The 24,060-nt window shown below is 39.5% G+C and overlaps 1 protein-coding gene across 1 annotated transcript in view; it reads left to right on the forward strand.

Annotated features, from left to right (window-relative positions):
- The first annotated feature begins 836 nt into the window (after positions 1–836).
- Positions 837–24,060, forward strand: part of LOC122540995 (NAD(P) transhydrogenase, mitochondrial-like) — a 65,341-nt gene continuing 42,117 nt past the window's right edge. Inside the window, exons 1-6 of the mRNA XM_043677408.1 lie at positions 837–994; positions 5,124–5,308; positions 15,015–15,244; positions 17,389–17,606; positions 20,256–20,343; positions 23,309–23,397. Of these exons, the coding sequence (XP_043533343.1) occupies positions 5,170–5,308; positions 15,015–15,244; positions 17,389–17,606; positions 20,256–20,343; positions 23,309–23,397 (764 nt within the window). The 5' untranslated portion in view covers positions 837–994; positions 5,124–5,169. The remainder of the gene's footprint in view (positions 995–5,123; positions 5,309–15,014; positions 15,245–17,388; positions 17,607–20,255; positions 20,344–23,308; positions 23,398–24,060) is intronic.

A 24,060-nucleotide genomic window follows, 5' to 3' on the forward strand; every position in this document is an offset into this window, starting at 1 on the left:
CACTCTGAGAAAAAAAGGAGTCTTGACTGCCTTGTATGTATTTGTGATATTTGTATTTGTTTTTATTTGCTATTGTTTTTATTTGTTATTGTAGTTGTTGCTGTTTGGGATGATCGAAAGTGGGATTTGAGGTTTGTCTTCATTTCCCTGAAAACTGGTTGAATGGTGGAATTTGAGGTCTGGCTTTGCTGCCTCTTTCCTGTACATGTTAACTGTTTGTAATTTGTATTGGTTAATAAACTAAAAGAAACAAACAGAGGGGTTCTGTTGCCTCTAGGAGCTGGCTCTAAACTAACCGGGTTGGTGTCATGTACTAGGCACGTTTAAATAAAGACTGACTTGGTGATAGGACACCGGCCTTTGTGTAGTTATTAACCTGCTGCACTTTTATAATTCTATGATTCTGCAGTCGGCAGCGTTCTCAATAGGAAGACGGCCCGACCAGTATCACTGTATGCGAAAACAGGCTGTTTTCCCCACAAAGCCCTCTACACTTGGGGAGTAGGACAAATCAACATTGTTTCTTTCTCCGCTGACACTGTCTGATCTCTTGATGCTGTTTTGACTTGCCTTTATTTAAAATAGTGTTCTCCCATCATGCCGTCCTTGACATTGAGAAGCGAGAGCAGCGACGTGAAAGCCAGCCGGAGAGAATGGGGGAAACCAGGAATGAACATGGAACCCAGTCACTGTGCAGTGTTTGTGTGAGATTGAATGCCCTTGAGGGGATTAATCATTGTGAGGGGGCTGCTGGTGGTCCCCTAGCTTCTGAAATCTCTCCCCAACCCCCTTTGACCGCAGAGCTCGTTTCCGCCACCCAGTCAAACCTTCTTCCTGCACCAGAATCACATGAGGGTTTATTTAAGGGAAAAGAAAAAGCGGTGAACGGCGTCTGACGTGAATGAAGGTCACAGGGAGAGAGTAATCCCTCCCTTTCTGTCCCGGCTGCCGGGCGAGGGGGAGTTTGCAGATCCACCGTCCGCCTCAGCTTCAGGTGGGGGTTTATTTATTAATTTTTTAAAATATGCAGATTCGGGTGGATTTGTGATGTTTTGAGTGTGTCTTTGTGTGTGTGTGAGAGAGAGAGAAAAACCGGCCCCAGCTGCTACCAATGGCGGGATCAGTCCACCAACTGGGGGTACCTGAAGGTGACTGAGGAGTTTTCCATCAAAAATCACTTCCCATCTTGAGGCCAGCGGTGGGAGCAATCGCCTCTGCACCTTGGTTTTCGCAAGAGGATCAGATTTGGATGCTCGCAGTCCCTCCGATGCTCTGGCCTGGGCTTTCTTTGTTTTCTTTCAATACGAGGCCCCCTCTGTCATTCTACATTTTTATACATTTTCTCTCGCTCACCGCAGAGCTCAACAGCGCCTGGTCACTGAGGATTTGCAGTCCTGTGTCAGATAATTTTTAAAATTTGGACACGTGGAATAAGAATGGACCGTTACTACTTGCTTTTTTTTCCTCTGAAAAAAAATCTCCATTTGCCCTTCTCTGTCCTTTTGGTGTCATTGTCGTCCATTGCCATTAGTCGCTTGTTTGACCAGAACTGTGCATGGTGACCCAGTTTTAGTCTGCTCAGTTCAGAGTAACTCAAACTCCTTAGCAACGCCTGAATTATATAATGATCATTTGTAAAGTTGTACAGCTGGAAGACGCTGATTTATTCATGCACTTGAAGAACATCTGATTAGATTTTCATCCATATATTCAGCACAGATTAATAAATTCCAGACTGGATTTTCAATGTAAGACATTTCTTGTATGATAAGGGATACTAACAGATTCCCAGAAAAAAAAGGGATTTTCAATTTGAAATCTTGACACCATTGGGAGAAACTAGATTGACATCTCATGAGAAGAAGGATTGGAATTGAAGTCTGAATAGTGGTTTTTTTCCCTTTTTCATTCTTATTTAGGTGAGAGATCAAAGAAGGATGATTTCTTACAGAATGTGATCGAGTGGTGGAGGTGTATGGTGTAAAGTTCATAATAAAATAATTGCGTGGACTAGAGCCAGGTGACCCCCTAACCTCCGACTGATAGATCCAAGTGTTCCTGTATTGTGATGAAGCTTTCATGACAGAGTATTAAACTTGGATTAAATTTATAGTTCAAATTGTGCAAATATAATAACTCTTGTTGGCAATTTAAACTCTTAGCTTCATCTGTAAAGTTTCAAATGCCCATCTTCTTGTTAGTCACAACCAGTGTATGCTGAGACATTTCTGCATTTTTTTAGCCATTTCATTTCTTGTTTGAAACCAATGCTATATGATTGTAAGTCTTTGTGATTGATCCTTTCTGAGGTACTGTACATTCTTATAGTTAGCATAACGTGTAGTAACGATCCAAACTTGTTTTAAGAAATATGTACATAAGATTCATCCAGTGCATTGCAGTTCTGTGCCTGACTACTTTGAATTCATTCTGGGAAAGCAGTCAGTCATTCCTCCAGCTTTAGGAGGCTCTGAAATTGCAGAATATTTATCCATCACCCATAAACCTGAATAATTACAGTACATATTTCTAGTGAAAAGTTGTCACTATAGCACCCTGTTAAATTGATATTTCATCTACCCTCTTTACCTACACTTACTGCTAAGTATTTAACAATTTATTTCTAATCTGGGAAACATTCTCGAGTACAGTACATTGAAATTAGTCACATCCATAAATTTAGGAAGAACTACTCCAAGGACAGACTGATGAATGTTACATGGAATCTTTTATAGTTGTCAATAAGAGTTCACTCTTCAAACTTACTTAAAAACTACACCTGGGTGCCAATGCTCTCAACATGGTATAATAAACTTGATCAATTGTTCTCTTCCACCTTCACACATCAAGTTCATTAGCAGATATTGTATGATTTGGAGATGTTGGTGTTGGACTGGAGTGTACAAAGTTACAAATCACACAACACCAGGTTATAGTCCAACAGGTTTAATTGAAAGCACTAGCTTTCGGAGCACCGCTCCTTCATCAGGTGGTTATGAAGGAGCGGCGCTCCGAAAGCCAGTGCTTCTAATTAAACCTGTTGGACTATAACCTGGTGTTGTGTGATTTGTAACCAGATTTTGTATGTTATTGTTCCGTTGTGTTCCTCAGATTTTTCACAGATATTAGATTTGGATAACAATGTATCAAAAGTCTAATTATTATAGTTCAGTTCCTGGAACATTTTACTTTATAAAGTTTCCACATGAATTATATTTTCAAGAGCAAGTGTTTAGAAATAGAAATGCTGTTGATATACTGATGAAGGCCACAGTTGTTTCATTTTTGCTATGTATAACTGAAGTTGTCTGTAGAACTATAAAACCCAGAATAAATAATGCAGTACAATATCAATTGTTGTTACTTACATGATTAACTGGAAAAGATTTGCAGGCCTTAATATATCCAAACTACAGCATATTTTAAATAAATATTCGTTATTTCACAGATCAGACAGGGGATAGAGTTAATTGTAATGCATTGTTCAGGGTGAAACAGGAGCAAAGAGGGATTGGGCAGGAACTTAAAGTTGTAAGTATGAAGGTGGATAGTGGGCAATATGTAAGTGGAGGACTTGACATTCAAAAATAGGAGTGACAGTAGAATATAATGACAGAAACTTCAACCAAGACAATTGAAGCATCAGCATGGATCCAAGGACCAGTAGTGGACGTTTTTCAAAGCAGCTTTGAAATAACAGATATAAACAAATTTTTTGGTTTCGTTATGATCACGAAGGGTGCCGAACAGTGGTGGGATTAATAGATGCACAAAACCAATTAGCCTTAGAAATGTAATTGTTTATCTTTAAGTAACACACTCGACCAGAATCAGATCAACATATATCATATGTTTTTTTTATTAACAAATAGTTCACTTTTCCTGCTTTTGAAATCTCCCATCCATGTACTTAAGTGTGAGAAGGTATTTTATTGCTTATGCATTGCACAATTAGCCTCACAACTGATAGGATCAATTCTTTTATTTTGCATGTTCAAGTTTACTTATTTATCTGGATCACTTTTGTGTGCATTTCAATCACTTAGTGATTTATGGGCATACGAAGTGGGGAATTCATTGATCCTACATCCTCAGTGAGGTGATCTGTTTGAAAGGTGCAAAGTATGGAGAATAGGTGCTCCACCTTTGTAGGCGAAAGTGAGGACTGCAGATGCTGGGGATCAGAGTCAAGATTAGAGTGGTGTTGGAAAAACACAGCAGGTCAGGCAGCATCCGGGGAGCAGGAAAATCAACATTTCAGGCAAAAGTCCTACATCAGCCATCTCTGATAAAGGGCTTTTGCCCGAAATGTCAATTTCCTACTCCATCTTTGTAGCCCTGGGATGGGTTTGGCAAATTTTACCAATTTTTAACTACAGCAGAATTACAACCTCTAATCTTCATTGACTTAATTCACCCTGAACCATTAGAACTTAGCACCATAACCTTTCAGTTAAGGAATCCTGAACTTTTTAATCAAATAAAATGCCTGTTTACACCAGGTAATGCTTTGACAATCCATGATATAATGGCTTCACCTAAGCTACTGTCTTTCAAATCAGCTGTGTGAAAATTGGAATTGTTCAAACGTTGGGCATCTCTGTAGGTTGTCATGCATCAATTTTAATTATGATTAAATAAATATAATAATTTACTGCTACATTTCATCTGGTGCTGGATTAATGTATTGACATGTTGGATTAGTTATTTTCTTCATGTACTGGTCTTCACCTGTGCTTCATAAACCCTTGAGCTGACCCACACAAGCTTGGCCTGTTTTGCTTGACCATTCTGACTCTTTCAATCTTAGCATATCATTTGTTTTCAAACTTCACTATCATGTTCTTTTCTTCTGAAGACATAATTGAAGTAATGAAATGAAGTGAATAAATTAAAGTTCCTTTTTTTTCTCTCTCTTTTGAAGCTAATGGGATCAGAAATTTGGCAAGGCCTTAGTCCTGCGATGGCTGATTTTGAGGCACTGTACCATTGGTAGAAGTGTTGTGATGATGTAAGATCATAAGGAATACAGTGTCCATTTAATAGCCTGTAGCAGGTTTTATTGAAATGCTGACTTTCCTGTTATCCACGTCCTCAGTTTTCTTTTTACTGTTTCCCTCTAGAGTGGCTCAACATTGACACAGCACAATCCTAAGCCCTCTGCTCATCATGGCCAGTTTATTCCGTGGTGTGACGTGCTGCACTTTACCACTGTTCCACAGCGTACCAGCTGTTACGATTAAACAAACACTCTGCAAACGTTATTTTAAAACTTATCGGGTTTTGTGGAACCAACAAGCAATTAAAGGTAACTTTTTAATCATTTTGCAAGTAGCTTGTTACTGTAGCTCTTTTCAATTAAACAAGAGGGGCAAGTTGCTTATAAGAACTGTTTTGTTATCTTTAACTATCAGTGGCATTTTGTTAACTTGCCTTATTCATGATCTATATACCACATTCCACCCCATTCTATTTGTCCAAACTCATGATGAACACAGAGCTTTGCTTGCACAGAACAATTAGTATAGATACAGTTGGCTGATGGATGTAGAGAATTGTGATTATGTATGCCTTTTGCATCGGTGACTGAAGTGCAGAATCAGCTTGTTTTTATTTTAATGTAAAGACATGAATAGAATACTTTTTTATGAACATGAAGTTTCCACATTGCTTTCTATTCTGTAGTTACATATAATCAATGTTGTAAATGTCAAATAAAAGTGAATGTAATTTAACCACCTTTAAAGTTCTTGTCTAGCTTACATAATGTCAAAGGACAGTTGCATTCTTTAAGTCCAATTGTCATGTTTTTGTACATGTTATGACTTTTTTTAGTTCTACAAGGAAAATAATTCACTTTACAGCAGGTCTGACTAACTGGCTAACCTTTCCTAGGCCTGTGTTGGGCATAGTTCCCAGCAACTGTTTACTAGAACTTGAGACTGCATCCTTGCCAATTAAAGGAGTGATATGTGAAACCAACATATGTGCAGCAAAAAGTGTTGTTGCGTGTTGTATATAATGTTTGTATAGAACTTGTGCACATCTTTGTTCCAGGACGTATTGCAATTTCAACACATTGTTTAATGCACTTGTGCCAGAGTTATTTGATTTTCCCTATAGAACGAAGGAACTTTACAGTATACAAGCATTCGTCTTACTGTGTCTGATGCAGCTCGTTGCTAGAAGCAAAATTAAGACCCATTGATACTATTGCCAAACTTTGGGGTATGTGACAGGTTGCCTTTCTCCCCATAGTCCTCCTTCCTCTGTTTCTAATAATGAAACAATGTTTCTTTTCTAAAACTGTTAAGAATTGCCAATGTCTTGAAGAATTCCATGCCCAACATGAAAACTCATAATCAACTCCTCTCTGCCTCCCAAATGATACTTAAGTGGATACAATGTTTCAATTTACAGAATAGTGTCTCACTGCAGTATATGTTTTAACATTCTGGTAGAAATCCCAATATAGTTAATAACTTGCAACTATGAAATAAAGTATTTACATTCTTTAAACATCCAGTTTTTTTTTAAATGCTGTGCTTATTGTACAGTTAATTTTTGCATGCAGGTTGTTCAGGGAAGTTCCAGGCATCCAATACCTGTTAAACTCTTATAAACTTTAATCTGTCCTAAATATAATTAAGCTGTACTGTCTCTCCCAATATCAATCTTAAAGCAAGTTGAGTATTAATATCATACTTTATTAAATCATTTTTTACTTTAAGTTCATTCCTTTACCAATTAACTATCCATAGAACTTCAATCTACAAGGCCAAGGGCAGCAGATACTAGGGAACATCACCTGTAAGATCGTCTCGAAGCTACTCACTACCTTGCCTTGGAAATGTATTATTGTTCCTTCGGTATTGTTGGGACAAAATTCTTGAATTCCCTCCCTAATGGTATTTCAGATCTCTCTACAGCACATGGACTGTATTGGCTCAAAAGGGCAGCTCACCCACACTTGAGGACAATTAGGATTGGGCAATAAATACTGACCCAATCGATGATGCACATGTTCTGTGAATACATATTTTTTTAAATTGGAAATAAAGGTGAACAGCTATTGCTTTACTCGTATAATGTGGAGGTGCCGGTGTGGGACTGGGGTGGACAAAGTTACAAATCACACAACACCAGGTTATAGTCCAACAGGTTTATTTGGAAGTCCAAACTTTCAGAGCGCTGCTCCTACATCGGGTAGATAATGGGGCAGGATCATAGGACACAGAATTTTTAGTAAAAGATCAAAGTGTCATACAACTGATGCGATGTATTGAACAAACCTAGGTTGCCGTTTAGTCTCTTATCACTTAGAATGGAGATGCAGGTTTCAATTCATTAATATGTAAATCCCAGAACTACTTTCAGGTCACATTCCTGAGATAACTTTAAGGTTTTATGAAAAACAGGTGACATCTCAGCTCACACCTTTGATACATTGTCATTTAAGTATTGACGATTTAGAATTCGAACCCTGCACCATAAAAAGAAAAACTTTAAAGAATGTGGGATATGGAACAGGTAAATCAACATCTGGGAAAACCTAAGGAGAAGGTTTGGATTGTTATGCTATTGTAATTCAGGTGATTAAATTTGTTAATTAATAATTAAGTATTATTTATAACCTTTGTCTCCATTCCGATTGCGGTCATCCAGAATTTGTTTGGTTTTGTTGCTGGCAGTGAAACAGTAACCATCAATGCCACTCCAAAATCGATTGAAGGGAGATTCGCTGCAAGCAAACATACTGGGTTTCCAGTCTTTCTAACCTTCTGCCATGGAGTTTGATGCTACTACATTTAGTGATGTAATTTGGCAAGCATTGCAAGTTTTGATCAGTACAATCAAATGTCGGTTAGAGTGGAATTTGAACTCCTCAGTATCTGGTTAGAAGTCCAACAACATAAAAGTATGAATCTGCTCCTGTAGCCATATACTTGTTTTTACAGCTATGAATTTGGTCTAGAAAGTAGAGTTCAAACTCCAAGATGGTAATCCCTAAAATATCAGGACACTAGAAGTACAGTTACTGAAAAATTAATCCGGAGATCTTGATTAATTATATGGTGAACAAATGATCAAATTCCACCAGGGCAGTTTGAGAATTTGAATTCATATTTTAAAAAACAGAAATAAAGAAAACTTGAGGACAAAAGTGTCCGTTTAAGTTTTTGGATTGTCATTACAAATACAATGGATTCACTAAAGCCCTGTAGGCAGGAAGAGCAGTGATTTAAGGCAATGACATTGTTTAACAAAATTTCATGTCAGTGTTTTCTGAAATGTCCCCATGTCATTTCATTATATCAGAGCACTGTGTCCCCAAGTACAACTAGGCTAGGCCTTGCCAGTGACATCATCCCCCACCCCAAAACCCCAAGAGAAATGATGATAAATCTGGTAATTTATGGATTAACACCAAGAGAAAATAGTTATAAATGAACCTTCCTTAACCAGTCTGACCTGTATGTGATCTTAAATCTTACTTGATTCTCAGCTGTAATAGCAACTTGCAATTCTGTGGTTCTGTTACTATGGAAAAGCATTTCAAGGTGCTTAGGCCTTAAGCATCTGAGACATTGCAGAATGAACTCCAAGTTAAGAAACAGATGTTAGGAGTTGTAACCCAAACCTTAGTCAAGGAAAATAAAATCAAACTACCGCAAACTACTAGAAATCGAAACAAACACAGAAAATGCTGGAGAAATTCAACAGGTTTGACAGCATCTGGGACGAGCGAAACAAAGTTAACATTATTAGTTTAATATAACTCTTCTTCAGATCTGGAGATTAGTTTGTATGGAGACTGTGTAGCTTAGTTTTATAGGAGCCAATGATTACAGATGGTAGGGAATGGAAGACACACCGTGAGATTATTTGAAAGATTGAATCTGGATATGACGGACATTATTAAAGATTTTGGCAATGTGTATGTAGAAGTGAGCAATGTTACAGATGTTGTGCTGGCACCAGAAGCTGATTCAGGGTTGAGTAGAATGCCTTTTGCAAAGAATCTGAGCTTGAGAGAGTGTTTTGGGTGGGATGTGGAGCCTGTGGCTCAGACCCAGAGATTGCGGTGACATCCCTGAGATAATCACTTTGGTCATCCTATTGATCCTGACTGCAGACCTTTGCAAAAGTGGATAGCAAATGATCAATCTGACCACTTGGTGATGCAGGAAAGATCAGGTTCGGATTCACAGCTGTATAGATGGGCAGTGACACACCATTTGCAGTTAATGCTATTGCGAAACAGCAAGTAGTAGGGGAGGAAGGCCAGTGACAGAACCTTGGGTGCTTCAGAATTAATGGTGTGGGAGCAGAAAGAGAAACATACCTGAGCATCTTCAGAATAGGTTTGAATAAGTGAGAGAGGAACCAAATGAAGGTAGCTGAGCAGTGAGAGGTACTGCAGTAAGACAGTGTAATTGACTGTTGATCTCCGACTATATCAAAACAGCTGTTCTGTGGAAAAATAATGAAACACTATTAAGACCATTTAACTTCAGCTCTATTGGTAACGTTATCTGATACCTTGGTTATTTATATCTTCACAAACCCCTGGGTGACCTTTTTATTTATGCTACAGCAAGCATGCCTGTTGAGTAAGAATAAATTAGCATTGTAATTGATCATTTTCTGTTGCTTTATTAAAAAGATTGGGGGGACCAGATGATACAATGTTTCTATGCTTGCACTCCCCCACTTCATGGAACAATCTTAACTGGGCCTACTTCGAGAAGTTACCAAATAACAGATGATCCTTCCAGTTACAAGTTCAAAAACCTTGCAGAAAGCAAAGTCTGAATGATTTTAAGATAAAAGAAGCCCATTTGATCTGACCTTTCGAGGATATTTTCCTAATTTTCCTGTTACAGTAATGCATTTCTGAACCAAATCCATTTTTTTTTGATAGAATCCCTACAGTGTGGAAACAGGCCATTCAGCCCAACAAGTCCACACCGACTCTCCAAAGAGCATCTCTCCCAGACTCAGCCCCCTGGCCTATTGCTTTAACCCTGCAATTCCCATGGCTAATCCACCTAGACCAACACATCCCTGGACATTAAGGAGAAGGGCTTATGCCCGAAACGTCGATTCTCCTGTTCCCTGGATGCTGCCTGACCTGCTGCGCTTTTCCAGCAACACATTTCCAGCTCTGATCTCCAGCATCTGCAGACCTCACTTTCTCCTCGATAATTTCCCATGGCCAATCCAACCCACCTGCACATCTTTGGACTGTGGGAGGAAACTGGAGAAAACCCATGTAGTCACAGGAAGAATGTACAAACTCAACACAAACAGTCACCAAAGGCTGGAATTGAACCCAGGTCCCCAGTGCTGCGAGGCAGCAGTGCTAACCACTGAGCCATTGTACCAGCCCAAACAGTCATTTGAATTTTTTGTCCTGATAACAACTGATCACAACTGGGTGCCTGAGTAAAGAAATACCGTACATCCAGATACCTGTCCTGAAATTGTTTTTATTGCCCGTGCAAACCAATTGGCTTCCATGGCCCTGCTTTATTTGAAATAATTTATTCCAGTTTACTTCCTCTATCATGTTGTGCTCCTCACGCATTTGAAGGGATCTTTACTTGGAGTTAAAGCCAGTCAGATTTACCCTACGGAGTCTGTTCCCCAACACCAGAGATTAGCCTCATTGTTCTGGACAACACATTCTAAGACTTGACCGGTCTCCTCTGTGTCACTGGCCAGTAATCCATGGTGGCCAGGGCTGTCTGTAACACCATGTCTGGGGCATTGTCTGATTTCACATGATCTTTCGAGGTTTTGAAACTAACTGGTTTGATTATGTAACCACCAGTGCCACTCGCTGAGTCTCATTCATTCAAAATAATCAGCAACAAATCATTGAGCACCAAGAAAGGTGTTGAAAATGTTAGAAGGCAACAAATGCAGGAAAAAGTAACCAAAATAAAATCATTAGTTAAAGAATAATGGAATCTATAAGTTGAAATATTAGAAATAGAGCAGTGAAAGCAAAGTATACTGATATTAGGTGCAGATTTTAGCAGTTGGCAATATTATTTTAAGATTATAGCATTCTTCAGAGCAGACATTAGTCATCATTGCTTTAGGTTTCAGGGAGGAAAACAACAACAAAAATAGTAAGTTTTCCAGGACTGCATCCTACATCTCGATGACATCTGCAAAAATATCAAATATCATGCAGGTCTCTGGGATAGTCATTTAAAATAAGCATTTGTTATTTTTACGAATGCAAATGGGCAGCCCAGAGCTCTTTTAGGTCTTGCTGAAGAGACGTTGAGTCCCTCTGGATGAAGCAGATCCTTCACCTCGCTCAGGTTGACTTGATGTCACAGTGACCTTTGAACCAGCAGCTTGCGAACTGGTGAGTCGTTTAAAAATTCAGGTGGAGGAGACTCCTTCCTTCCAGATGCACACAACGCCTGACTCCCACTTGAGTGATGTCCTGCCAGGCGCAGGATAGGCATAGACAGATTTTTCATCATCTTTAGACTTTTGTCAATACTCTGTACAATAAAATAATGGACCTTGTGAGATGCTACAGTTTAAAATACTGAGAGGGAGAAAAGCTACAAGCAAATGACTAACTTAGAAGCAAATTCTTGGATATGTGCTGATTGTAGGTTTGGATGATTTCAAGACTGTTTAAGTGTGTTACTGACTTTGTCATTATCTAAAATATTATGCTGAGTGAGAGTGTTTCTATAGTCTGTTAACCAGGATATGTGCGTTCATTCTGAATTGAGGGTATGTTTGACAAAAGATACATTTGGTAATGTATTATAAACCATTTATCTAATCTTTCCATGTTGGATTGTAACTAATATTTCAGTGTTAACCCTCCTATTTAGCTTTTATTTATTTACTTGTGGCCAGCATTGTTGCCCATCCCTAGTTGCCCTTGTGAAGGTGGTGGTGAGCTGCCTTCATGAACTACTTCAGTCCATTTGCTGGAGATTCACCCACAATGCCCTTAGGGAGAGAATTCCAGGATTTTGTCCCAGGGACAATGAAGGAACAGCAATATAATTCCAAGTCAGGATGGTGAGTGGTTTAAAAGGGAACTTGCAGCTGGTGTTCCCATGTATCTGCTGCCTTTATCCATTGAATGGAAGTAGTCATGGGTTTGGAAGTTGATGTCCAAGTATCTTTGGTGGATTTCTGCAGTGCACCTTGAAGATAGTCCCCACTGCTGGCACTGAGCATTGATGGTGGAGGGAATGGATGCTTCTGGATATGGTGCCAAACAAGCATTTGCTTTCTCCTGGATGGTGTCAAGCTTCTTGAATGTTATTGGAGCTGCACCCAGGTATGTGAGGAGTATTCCATCACACTCCTGACTTCTGCATTGTCAATGGTGGACAGGCATTGGGGAGTCATTGACTGGCCACAGTATTTGTGGTCTCTGACCTGCTCTTGCGGTGTTTATGTGGTGGATCCAGTTGAGTTTATTGTCAATGGTAACCCCCTGGATGTTGATAGTGGGGGAATTCAGTGCTGGTAGCACCAAGGAATGTCAAGGGGCGATGGTTAGATTGTCTTTTATTCAAGATGGTCATTGCTAGGGATTTGTGTGGCACAAATGGTTCAACAACTTTTTGATCAGGAGACACCATGACATCCCTCTTTCTCTTTGTTTTTGCCTGGGCCTGTCATTGAGTCCAAACTCACTCCTTATCATATTTGCTTTATCCCCAGTTTTCTGATCCCAAATGAGGAGGCCCATCCACACACTCGCACCTCAGTGAAGCTCATTCTCTACATGGTGCTGGAGTTGGTTGGCCTCTGTGTTCCAGCCTCTTTGGCCAGAAAGCCTCTCTGTATACGACGGACCCTCTTCCTCCTGCCTACAGAAAACCCTACCACATCCCTCGCTCCGGCCTGTAAATATCTCTTTATCATTTTTTGTTGACCAATGTGACCTCAGCCATATTAGTATCTCCAATCCTCTCATTCAGTCAAATTCATTTCTCTCTGCCCTTGAAGAATTCTGTTCAGCCAGGTCTTATTTAGATGTTAAACATATTAATAAGGGAAGTGCTGTTGCAAAAAAAAGACTGTTTACCTGGAGGTTGAACATCTGACAACTCCTGCACTTGCTATGAATTCTGACCCCCCATCCATACCCTATTCTTCACCCTTAGCTGGAGAGTTTTATTTAATTTTTGCTTCTAGCTTCAACATTTTCACATGGTCTACTTCTGACGTTCTGTTTTCTTCTGTTGACTTTGTCTCTATCCTGGTGGACAGATTATCCATTGATATTTGCAGTGAGCCCTCTGATTTCAACAGTATCTTGATTATACTGCATTTCTCATTACTTCCTATGAGGACTGCATTTCCTTTCTCCAGTTTCTCCCTCTGGTACATGTGTTCACCTTCCAACCAGATTACATTCCCTTGCCCTTGCCAACAGGGAAATCATAGCCCCTGATGCCTCTCCTGATCTGGACTCCCAGCCCTCCCCTAAGTGCAGCACCTTGCTACCTTAGAGCCCCAGGTCTAGTTATTGGACACTAATGTACTGCCCTGTACTGGGCCCTGCAATCTTCATACCACCAGCTGACAGATCCTCCTCTTCCATTTCTGCTCACGTCAGTGCAGTTCCATGACTAAAAGCTCTTTTATTTCCCCTTTCCCTTTCAGCATTCCACAGAGGCTATTCTTTCCATGAAATCCTTGTCTCCTCCTCTGCCACTCCCCATCAATGCTATCCTTCCAGTCGCTTCACATGCAAATACACCTCGAGTCCCAAGTCTACAGCTCAAGAGTGTAGGGAGAGGAAGAAGCATTACTTGCTGTAACTTGGGACTCAAGGGAAGGAAGTGATTCATTACATTTGTTCAAATCTTTCTTCTGCTTGCTGAGCCTGAATGCTGGTGCGATTAAATGCAGACTGGGTGATCAAAGTTTGATTCTGTCTGTGAGCGTGACACTGGCTTCCAACTACGATCTCTCTGACTTTGGCCACCTACACTATTGCAATGACTCTTGGTGCAAGCTAGATGCACAACGCTTCACTTCCTTGCCCCTTTAGTGCCCTTTGCATCAGTCTTAAAAACTGAAAATGAATGTGATGGCCTGTGATACAGACCCCATTGGTAGAGTCCACTGCATTTGGTCTGTGACATTGCTGCATCACTAGAGCCTTCCAATCCAGTTACAGACCCCTCTTTCTGTAACTTTTTGTACTTGCTTATAAGCTTTATATCTGTCACATCTTTATATTTTGATGTGAAGTCTTTGCCTTGAAATATTAACCCTATTTTCATCTCGCTACAGATATTGTAGGAAATGCTTTTTTTTCCAGAATTTTCTGTTTGTGTAGAGTTTAGTTTGCATATTTTTATGTATGTATGTCACTGTTTGTTCAAAATTGGCTAAGTGAACCAATTATTATATTATTATTATTATTATTATTATTATTATAATATATTACCATATGCTATTTAAAAGTGATTGATGGAAACATTCCAGAAAACTGACTGTGAATTTTGATTAAGGTCTGCAATTGAATAGAATATTTCTGGTTCATTATGGCAACTCTTAGATGGGGCGGCATGGTGGCTCAGTGATTAGCACTGGTGCCTCACAGCGCCAGGGACCCAGGTTCAATTCCAGCCTTGGGTGACTGTGTGCAAACTCCGCAGAGACATTCTCCCTGTGTTTGCGTAGGTATTCTTTGGGTGCTAGGTTTCTTCTGGGTGCTCCGGTTTCTTCCTGTAGTCCAGAGATGTGTGAATTAGGTGGATTGGCAATGCTAAATTCTGCATAGTGTCCAGGGATGTGTAGGCTGGGTGGGTTAGCCATGGGACATGTGGGGCCCCAGGGATAGTGTTCCCAGGGATGAGTTTGGGTGGAATGCTTTTCAGAGGATCATTGTGGACTGGATGGGCTGAATGGCCTTACTCCACATTTTAGGGACTCTATGATTTGATCCTTTGCATCATGACTGATTTCTTAAAAATTGGAATTTTTTTCTACTTCTGTAGGTGTCCGTTACAAAGATTTGGTGGTTGGAATTCCTAAAGAAATCTACAAGAATGAGAGGAGAGTGGCTGTGTCGCCTGCAGGTGTTGAAGCTCTTGTTAAGCAAGGATTTACAGTTAAAGTGGAGTCCACAGCTGGTGAAGGCGCTAAGTTCTCCGATGACCAATATCGAGAGGCTGGAGCCACTATTAATGAGACAAAAGATGTTTTTGGATCAGATATTGTTCTAAAGGTATTTATTTTATCTAGGAATGAACAACAAGGTATTTTCTGGAAGCGAGTGAAGGTAAAATCACTACAATCCTACCAGACCATAGGGCTGCTCTCTTTTTAGAGCAGGAATGATTGGTGGTGGTTTACCCTCTTCCTAGTTACCACACCTCGGGTCAGGGGATAGGCAAGGAAGGAGAGCCCTTCATGGGAAGCTCAGTCAGGACAGGAATTGTACTCCCACTGTTTGCATCACTCTGCATTGCAAACCAGCCTTCCAGCCAACTGAGCTAACATCATCTCTGAGCCCCAAGGTAATTGTGCATATAGTAAGAGAAAGAAGGAGACTTCTCATAAACCATTTGATGGAACTAGCCCCACTGTCAGCTGAGTGTAATGTGTTAATGGTGCTTTTGTAAAATCCACTACTGTTATGATGATCAAGCGAGCAGTGCCTGAGGACTGAATACATACAACAATATGAAGCCCACAGAAGTGTCAGGGGAACAGAGTTTGGAGTGGAGGTTCTGAAGGGCTTCAAAAATCACTAATGAGATGTGGAAGGATAAGATTGTGAAACAAATTTTTTAAATGGATAAGGATTTTGCCTTTGAGGCACTTGAAACATTGTGATTCAAAGCAGATACTGATGACTTGTGAAGAGGACTTTGATTTAATTTTGATAAATTCTTAAAAGTAATATAAAGAAGGATAATATGTTGTAGTTAACAGAATATGACCAATGTAATAATAACTGAACATTATATTCAGTCACACTGGTGCCCCTCACTCCAAAAAAGACTAATTTTTACTGTTATGAATAATCATTGAACCATTAAATTTAATTAGCTTTGTATGAAAGTCAAGACCAATATCCAAAATAGTTTGTATAGAACCTCGACACTATCTGATTATTGTAATCAACATGATAGAGCATTTAAATTCAAAACTACAATGTGAATTACAAGATCAGTCAAATTTAGTCAACTTAAAGCAAACCATTAAAATGTTTATAGCTCTAAAATTACATGTCTGAACAAAAAAAAAATCAATAAGAGGAAAATTGAACAAGAAACCAGTTCCAAGTTCAGGAAAAAGCTCACTCCTAGTGAAGCTGACCTGATAATATCTTGTCAGAACCTAAGGTCGCTCTGTTTCTTCCTGGGAAATCTGCCTTCCCAATTTGAAATGCTTTCTTAAAAGCAAGTAGCTTATAGTTCAAAGGCCACATGAAATTAACTGTCCATTCATGCCATTGGCAGTAGCTTTTTGGTATTGGAAGGTCATGCAGCAGAAAAGGAGACACTTAATTTTAAAAACGTCAGAAGAAATTTCTGTTAAGACCAACATTTTCTGCTGTAAAATGAGGTGCAGTAGGTGCATTCATTCCCCATTAAATTTCTCGGTTTCATGTTACCTCTTAGTTGAATACTTCAAGGAAGTAAATTTAAAATAAAGTTCTTAGTTAACCAGATTGCTGAGCCCAGTCTCAATTCGAACTCTAACACAAACTCAGTGCTGATACTTCGGTGCTGAAGAATTGATGTGCTGCTGGAGATGGTGCTATTTGGATAAGTTAACCTAAGACCCCATCCACCTCTCAGATGAACATAATCTTTGGGCATTAGAAGAGGAAGAGACCACTCCTGAAGTTCTGACCAGAATTTGTCCCTCAAGTAACATTACCAAAAGTGAATGACCCAGGTGCTGTTCCTTTTGCTGTATATGGAATTGGCTGCCGTGGTTCCTCCATTAAAACTGTGACTGCATTTCAAAAGTACTTCATTTGACTGCAAAGGGCTTTGAAACATCTGATACTATGAAAGATGAAATCTGAATGCAAATCATTTGTTTTATAAGCGAGACCTCAATGTTATGGAGCTATTGGAGTGGAATTCCAATATATCCAAATCCCAATTGTAACAAAATTTCTCAGTTGTTATTTGGATCCCTCCCTTGAAATTGGCTCAATAGATAAGACACTCCCTTACGAAGTGCCATAGATATTCCTTTACATGTAAATGGTATCTATATAAAAGTTGCCTTTAAAAGCCTTAAAGTGTAATGTCATTGTCGTTCCTAATAGCATTTTCATGTGATGAAATATTTGTTACTTCAGCAGTATTCATAAGAGCTATTTATATCTGTTTATAATTTTTCTTGCAGGTCAGGGCTCCAACCTTCAATAACACGTTGGGAGCACATGAAGCAGACCTACTAAAGGAGAGGGCTACTCTTATCAGTTTCATCTATCCAGCCCAAAACCCTGACCTCATGAGTAAACTTGCTCAGCGCAAGACCTCAGTCCTGGCGATGGACCAGGTCCCTCGAGTTACTATAGCTCAGGGATATGATGCTCTCAGTTCCATGGCTAACATAGCAGGGTATAGCAAATATTTTGTTTTAAATTGATGTTGGGTTTTAAATGTGTTTTTAAAGCTATTGGAATGCATTACTTGTTATAATTACATTGTTTGTCAGTTAGATTTTTAAATGACTAGGAGGTTTGAGGGTATGAGTGGTCAAGTTGAGGCCACAGTCAGATCTGCCATGATCCCATTGAATAGCGAAGCAGGATTGAGGGCCCAAATGGCCTACTCCTTTTTTTAATATTCTACTGTAATCCCATTAACTCAAGTGCTTGGTCTCCAACAGATTCCAAATTGGAACAAAAAGACAAGGAAGCACTTGCATATGTTGAGGCAGCCAGAGAGTTACAGATTGACCCAGAGGAAACTTGCCATTGACGGAATTATAGTAGGATTTGGATGTGAGCATTAGAGGTATCATTAGTAAGTTTGCGGATGACACCAAAATTGGAGATTTAGTGGACAGCAAAGAAGGTTACCTCAGAGTACGACAGCATCTTGATTAGATGGACCAATGGGCTGAGGAGTGACACATGGAGTTTAATTCAGATAAATGCGAGGTGCTGCATTTTGGGAAAGCAAATCTTAGCAGGACTTATACACTTAATGGTAAGATCTAGGGAGTGTTGCTGAACAAAGAGACCTTGGAGTGCAGGTTCTTAGTTCATTGAAAGTGGAGTCACAGGTAGATAGGATAGTGAAGAAAGCATTTGGAATGCTTTCCTTTATTGGTCAGAGTATTGAGTACAGGAGTTGGGAGGTTGTGTTGTGGCTGTACAGAACATCAGTAGGTCACTTTTGCAATATTGCGTGCAATTCTGGTCTCCTTCCTATCGGAAAGATGTTGTGAAACTTGAAAGGGTTCAGAAAAGATTTACAAGGATGTTGCCAGGGTTGGAGGATTTGAGCTATAGGGGGAGAGGTTGAATAGGCTGACGCTGTATTCCCTGGATCGTCGGAGGATGAGGGGTGACCATATAAGAAGTTTATGAAATCATGAGGGGGGGTTGATAGGATAAATAGACAAGGTATTTTCTCTGGGTCAGGGGAGTCTAGAACTAGAGGGCATAGGTTCAGGGTGAGAGGGGAAAGATATAAAAGACACCTAAGGGGCAACCTTTTCACGTAAATGATGGTGCGTATATGGAATGAGCTGCCAGAGGAAGTGGTGGAGGCTGGTACAGTTGCAACATTTAAAACACATTTGGATGGGTATATAAATGGGAAACGTTTAGAGAGATATGGGCTGGGTGCTGCCAGGTGAGACTAGATTGGGTTGGGATATCTGGTTGGCATGGATAAGTTGGACTGAAGGGTCCGTTTCTGTGCTGTACATCTCTATGACTCTAGAGGAAATTGAAGCAATGTGGACTTTAAGGGGTTAGTTGTAAACATGTCATTGCGCCATAGAGATGTACAGCATAGAAACAGACCCATACGTCGAACTTGTCCATGCCGACCAGATATCCTAAATTAATCCAGTCCACTTTGCCAACATTTGGCCCATATCCCTTTAAACCCATCTTATTCATTTACCCATCCTGATGTCTTTTAAATGTTGTAATTGTACCAGCCTCCACCACCTTGTCTGGCAGTACTCAGCAAATGGTGATGAATTAATTAGAGAAAGGCTGACAAGATGTGGAATGGTAACAATTGGCTTGGTAGTTTACCATGTCAATACAAAGAATAAAAGCAACAGAAAGCTCTGTGCGGGTGGATGTAAAAGATCCTAGTTTGAAGCAGAGCTATGGAGTTACACTATTGTCCTGTGTAATATATTTCTCTTAATCAAACTCACAAAAACAGATCATCTGGTCATTATCTTTTTGTATCTTGTGCATAAAATTAGCTATTGCTTTCTAAAACACAACAGTGGCTACACTTCTTTGCTTGTGGAGAATGATCACTGAGATTTTCCACATTCTCTGTCCATGCTAATAAAAAGGTAAAGTCACCATGCTCTTACCGGATCTTGAGAGAGAGAGAGAGAGAGAGAGACACCTGGTGATGGTTTTAACTTGCGGATGTCCATGCCTCTGCTGAAGTGAGGGGTTAAGCAGGAGAATCATTCATGACAACTTTTGTCCGTGCGATGGTTCACACAATGAGTGGAACTTGGGAGAATCTTTACAGCTAGCAACACTGCAAGCAAAAATGATTTGCCTGTCTGTCGAATTTTGCATTGACTATTACATTTTATTTTAAATAATTTGTATATTTTTGGGTTGCATAATGTCACCATAAGAATAAGGAATGATAATGTTGATCAATGGTAGCTGAGCCATTGATTGTCTTGGCTTTCATCTTTGGAATTCTTTCACTAAATCCTTCCCCCTTCACTTCTCTTTTTCTTGCTCTTTCATTCTTTTGAAAACATTGTTGTACGAAGTTGGTCATCTCCCTAACTCCTGCAGACATTTTGTGAGATGGGCGGTGGGTCTGGGCGGGATGCTCTTCAGAGGATCCATGTGAACTCAATGGGCCAAATGGCCTACTTCCACACTGTAGGGATTCCATCCTTCTATGCATTCAGCATCTGTCCCTCTGTAAAGCTTCTTAGTGATGCTAGATAAATGCATTCTGTTGTTAGTGTCTTACTGTACAATAACCCTTGTCATTTCCTAAGAATGTTTTCAAATACTTGTTGTTATCTTTTCCCAGGTATAAGTCTGTTGTCCTGGCAGCTAACCATTTTGGTAGATTCTTCACTGGTCAGATAACAGCTGCTGGAAAAGTACCTCCTGCAAAGGTAAACGTTGTTCAATAAATACTGCTCTGGAATTTACAATTTTAGTGCAACCACTATATAATGTTGTAGCATTGTTGCACAATTTCAGTCCTGCTTTACATTATCCCCTCACTGCCTTATAGAATCCATTTGAATTCCTACAGAATTAAACTTCAGTATGTCCAAGACATTTTGATTTTGACCCAGCTGCTTTGTCCTTGAGTTAATGGAAGGAAGGTTTGCAGTAAATATCACGGCTAAATACAGATGTACTGTAGGCAGCTTATATGCAAAATGTTACAAACACATCAGGATTAAGAATTAAGCAGCTGGACCCTCTGGCGAGATAATGTTAACCATCCGATTGGCTACATGTGTAAAAACAGGGTCAAAGAAATGGACAGCATGGAAAAACACCCTTTGGTCCAACTCATTAGATATCCTAAAATAATCTACTCCCATTTGGCCTATTTCTGTCTAAACCTTATATCCATCCAGATGTCTTTTATTAAATGTTGTAATTGTATCAGCCTCCTCTAACAGCTCACTCCATAGACACACTACTCTCTGTGAAAAAGTTACCCCATGGTCCTTTTTAAATCTTCCCCTCTCATCTTAAACCTATACCCTCTAGTTTTGGACACCCCTACCCTGGAAAAAAGACATTGGCTATTTACCCTATCCATGCCCCTTATAATTTTATAAACCTCTCTAAAGGTCACCCCTCAGCCTCCGACGCTCCAGGGAAAATAGCCCCCACCTAATTAACCTCTCCCTATAGCTCAAACCCTCCAAACCTGGCAACATCCTTGTAAATCTTTTCTGAACCCTTTCAAGTTTTCACAACATTTTTCCGATAGGAAGGAGACCACTTTGCAATTGCCTTCTTTGAGATAGTGTCAGATATTTACTGACTTCCTCCAGATAAAGGAAAATGAAAGACATACTGAAACTCTAATGTCTAATATTGGGCATCATTTCTAGTTGCATATGTAAGGAATAACCAAACCTTCAGACATTAGCAGACCCATTACACACCTTCAACATATTACATTTTAAATTCTGGAACATTTCTAGACAGGTTGTGTAGGTTCTGTTGGAGATTAGAAGAATGAGAAGTGATCTTATTGAAATATATAAGATATTTAGGGGATTTGACAGGGTGGATACCGAGAGAATATCTCTTTGCATGGGAGAGACTAGAACTAGCAAAACAGTTTAAAACTTAAAGCATACTCCCATTTAAGACATAAATGAGAATTGTTTTATTCAATTGTTATTCAGTGGAATTCTGTTTGCCAGGGAGCAAGTGGGGGGAGGCGGGGAGCGCAGGGTAATTGAATACTTTAAGGCTGAGTTAGATCCTTGATTGACAAGTGGATCAAAGTTTATAGAAGACAGACAGGAAATTAGAGTAGAGGCGATAATTTGATTAGCCATGATCTTATTGAATGGTAAACCAGCTCAAAGGGCTGCGTGACCTATGGGTTCCTAAATCCTGTTTGTTTAGATTAGATTAGATTTCCTACAGTGTGGGAACAGGCCCTTCGACCCAACAAGTACACATCAACCCTCCAAACAGAAATGCACCCAGACCCAATTCTCTCTGACTAATGCACCTAACACTGTGGGTCATTCTAAATTGCCCATTCACCTGACCTGCACAACTTTGGACTGTGGGAGGAAGCCGGAGCACCTGGAGGAAACTCATGCAGACGCGGGGATAATGTGCAAACTTCACACAAACAGTTGCCCAACGCCGGAATCGAACCTGGGTCCCTGGTGTTGTGCAAGTGCTAACCACAGAGACACCGTTTTTGCATATATTTACAGAACTTATTATTATTTATCCCAATTGATGACTTTAAGGGCACATTTTAGGGTTTCTATTCTTTACGCAACATAATTGTTATTTTGATGATACGTCATTGCAGTTTTCAGAACAGCTTTGCTTTTACCACTTCCCTGATATTTAATATTCCAACTGAAGTGGATTTTAAACATCCACTCTTTGTGGGACAATATGTACTGAATTTATCAACAAGTTGGTAGCAACAACCATGGAAAAATCGTGTTTATGATAATAAGGGTAAAATGGTTAAAGAGATATGTTGCCAGTTCTTTTCTTTTGAGCAGACCTTGGACTTCTGCCTCTATAGTTCGATTATTGAGTAAAAGCATGTTAGGGAATCTGGATGATATCCACCTCCCCTTATTGTGAAGGAACCTTCTCCCCCCCACTAAAAGATGTTGTACACTGAATACTGAACAAACCCCTTACAATTGCTGAGCAGTTTTCGATAATGGGCAGTTTTTGGGAATTTGGTTAGTGGCATTTTGTTTTTTTTTAAAATGTTTACCATACTGAATGTTTCAAGGCTAAAATGCAGTTAATAATTTTATGATTTCCATTCCTCCAGAAGTATTAATTCAGTTATCAGAGAAAGTTGGCTTAAATTATTTTATGATGTACTGCATGTTTTATTGCAGTGTAACATTGTAATCTGAGCATTACACTGTTGCTGCAATGGCTGACATTTTTTAAAAAGAAGCTGTCCAATTTGTGTAATTTTCCTGCCTTTTCTCCAAATTGCTTCCCACTTAATAGCTAATTGTGAATATTATTTACACTGTGGTTTATAGAAGAGCAGCCCAAAAGTTATACTGATGCACAAAACAATAGACTTTTGTTTTCCAATTTTCTTCATTCCATCCCGTTCATATTTTTGAACATTATCTCCTGTCTACCTCCTCTTCTTAAATGACGAAGCTCCAGTTCCTTTAATCACTTCTCATAGCTGAAGCCTTTCTCCTCTAGAATACTCTGAGTGAATCTGTCATGGGCTCTTTTTGAGGCCTGAGTATCTTGCCTAATGAAGAATACCTCAAAATGGAAACCACAGTAAACATTAGTTTTAACCATTGTAATTATAAATGGTTTTCTGTAATTTCTCCACTTAAATCACCTTAATGTCTTGTACGCTAGGTACTGGTTATTGGTGGAGGTGTTGCCGGTTTAGCTGCTGCAGGTGCTGCAAAATCGATGGGAGCCATAGTCCGTGGTTTTGACACGAGGTAATATTGCTTTTGCTGCACGCAAGTATATTAAATATTCTGCCCCCTATGTCTATAAAATGGAAAAAGAAGATCAAGAAAACAGTAAAACAATGGTAACGAATATTTTGGCTATTGACGCTAGGACATTGGAATCTCAATCTTCAGAGGAAGATGTTAATTAAAACTAAACGACCATTGGGCGTTTCATCAAAGGTTATTAGGATACACTTATGGATCTCTCTTTCAATGCAGAGTTTTTCTTTTTAGCAGCGTTGATTGGAGAATTGAATGCAGAGGTTAACGTGTTCTATCTGTAATACTATCTAAATTGGGAACAGGGTGAGCGCCACATAATTTATCCCCTTTCAAAAGAAAAGTTTAAAAAAAAATGTTGATTAAATGTCCAAATTGAACAAGTGGAACTAATTAGGATGTTGTTAGATTTAAATGTTGGCTGTGAGGGAATTTAAAAGCAATGCTGCTGCATTTAATCAACATTTTTTTAAAAAAACTTCTTTCTTTTGAAAGGGGATACATTTTATAGTGCTCACCCTGTTTCCAATTTAGTTAGTATTGTAGATGAAGCACGTTAACCTCTGCAGTCAATTCTCTAATCAATGCTGCTATTACAGAGAGCTGAGATGGACAAGCTTGTGAAGTTACTGGAAGGCCTCATCGATG

This window comes from Chiloscyllium plagiosum, chromosome 36 (genome assembly GCF_004010195.1).
Source record: "Chiloscyllium plagiosum isolate BGI_BamShark_2017 chromosome 36, ASM401019v2, whole genome shotgun sequence".
NCBI classification, from domain to species: domain Eukaryota; kingdom Metazoa; phylum Chordata; class Chondrichthyes; order Orectolobiformes; family Hemiscylliidae; genus Chiloscyllium; species Chiloscyllium plagiosum.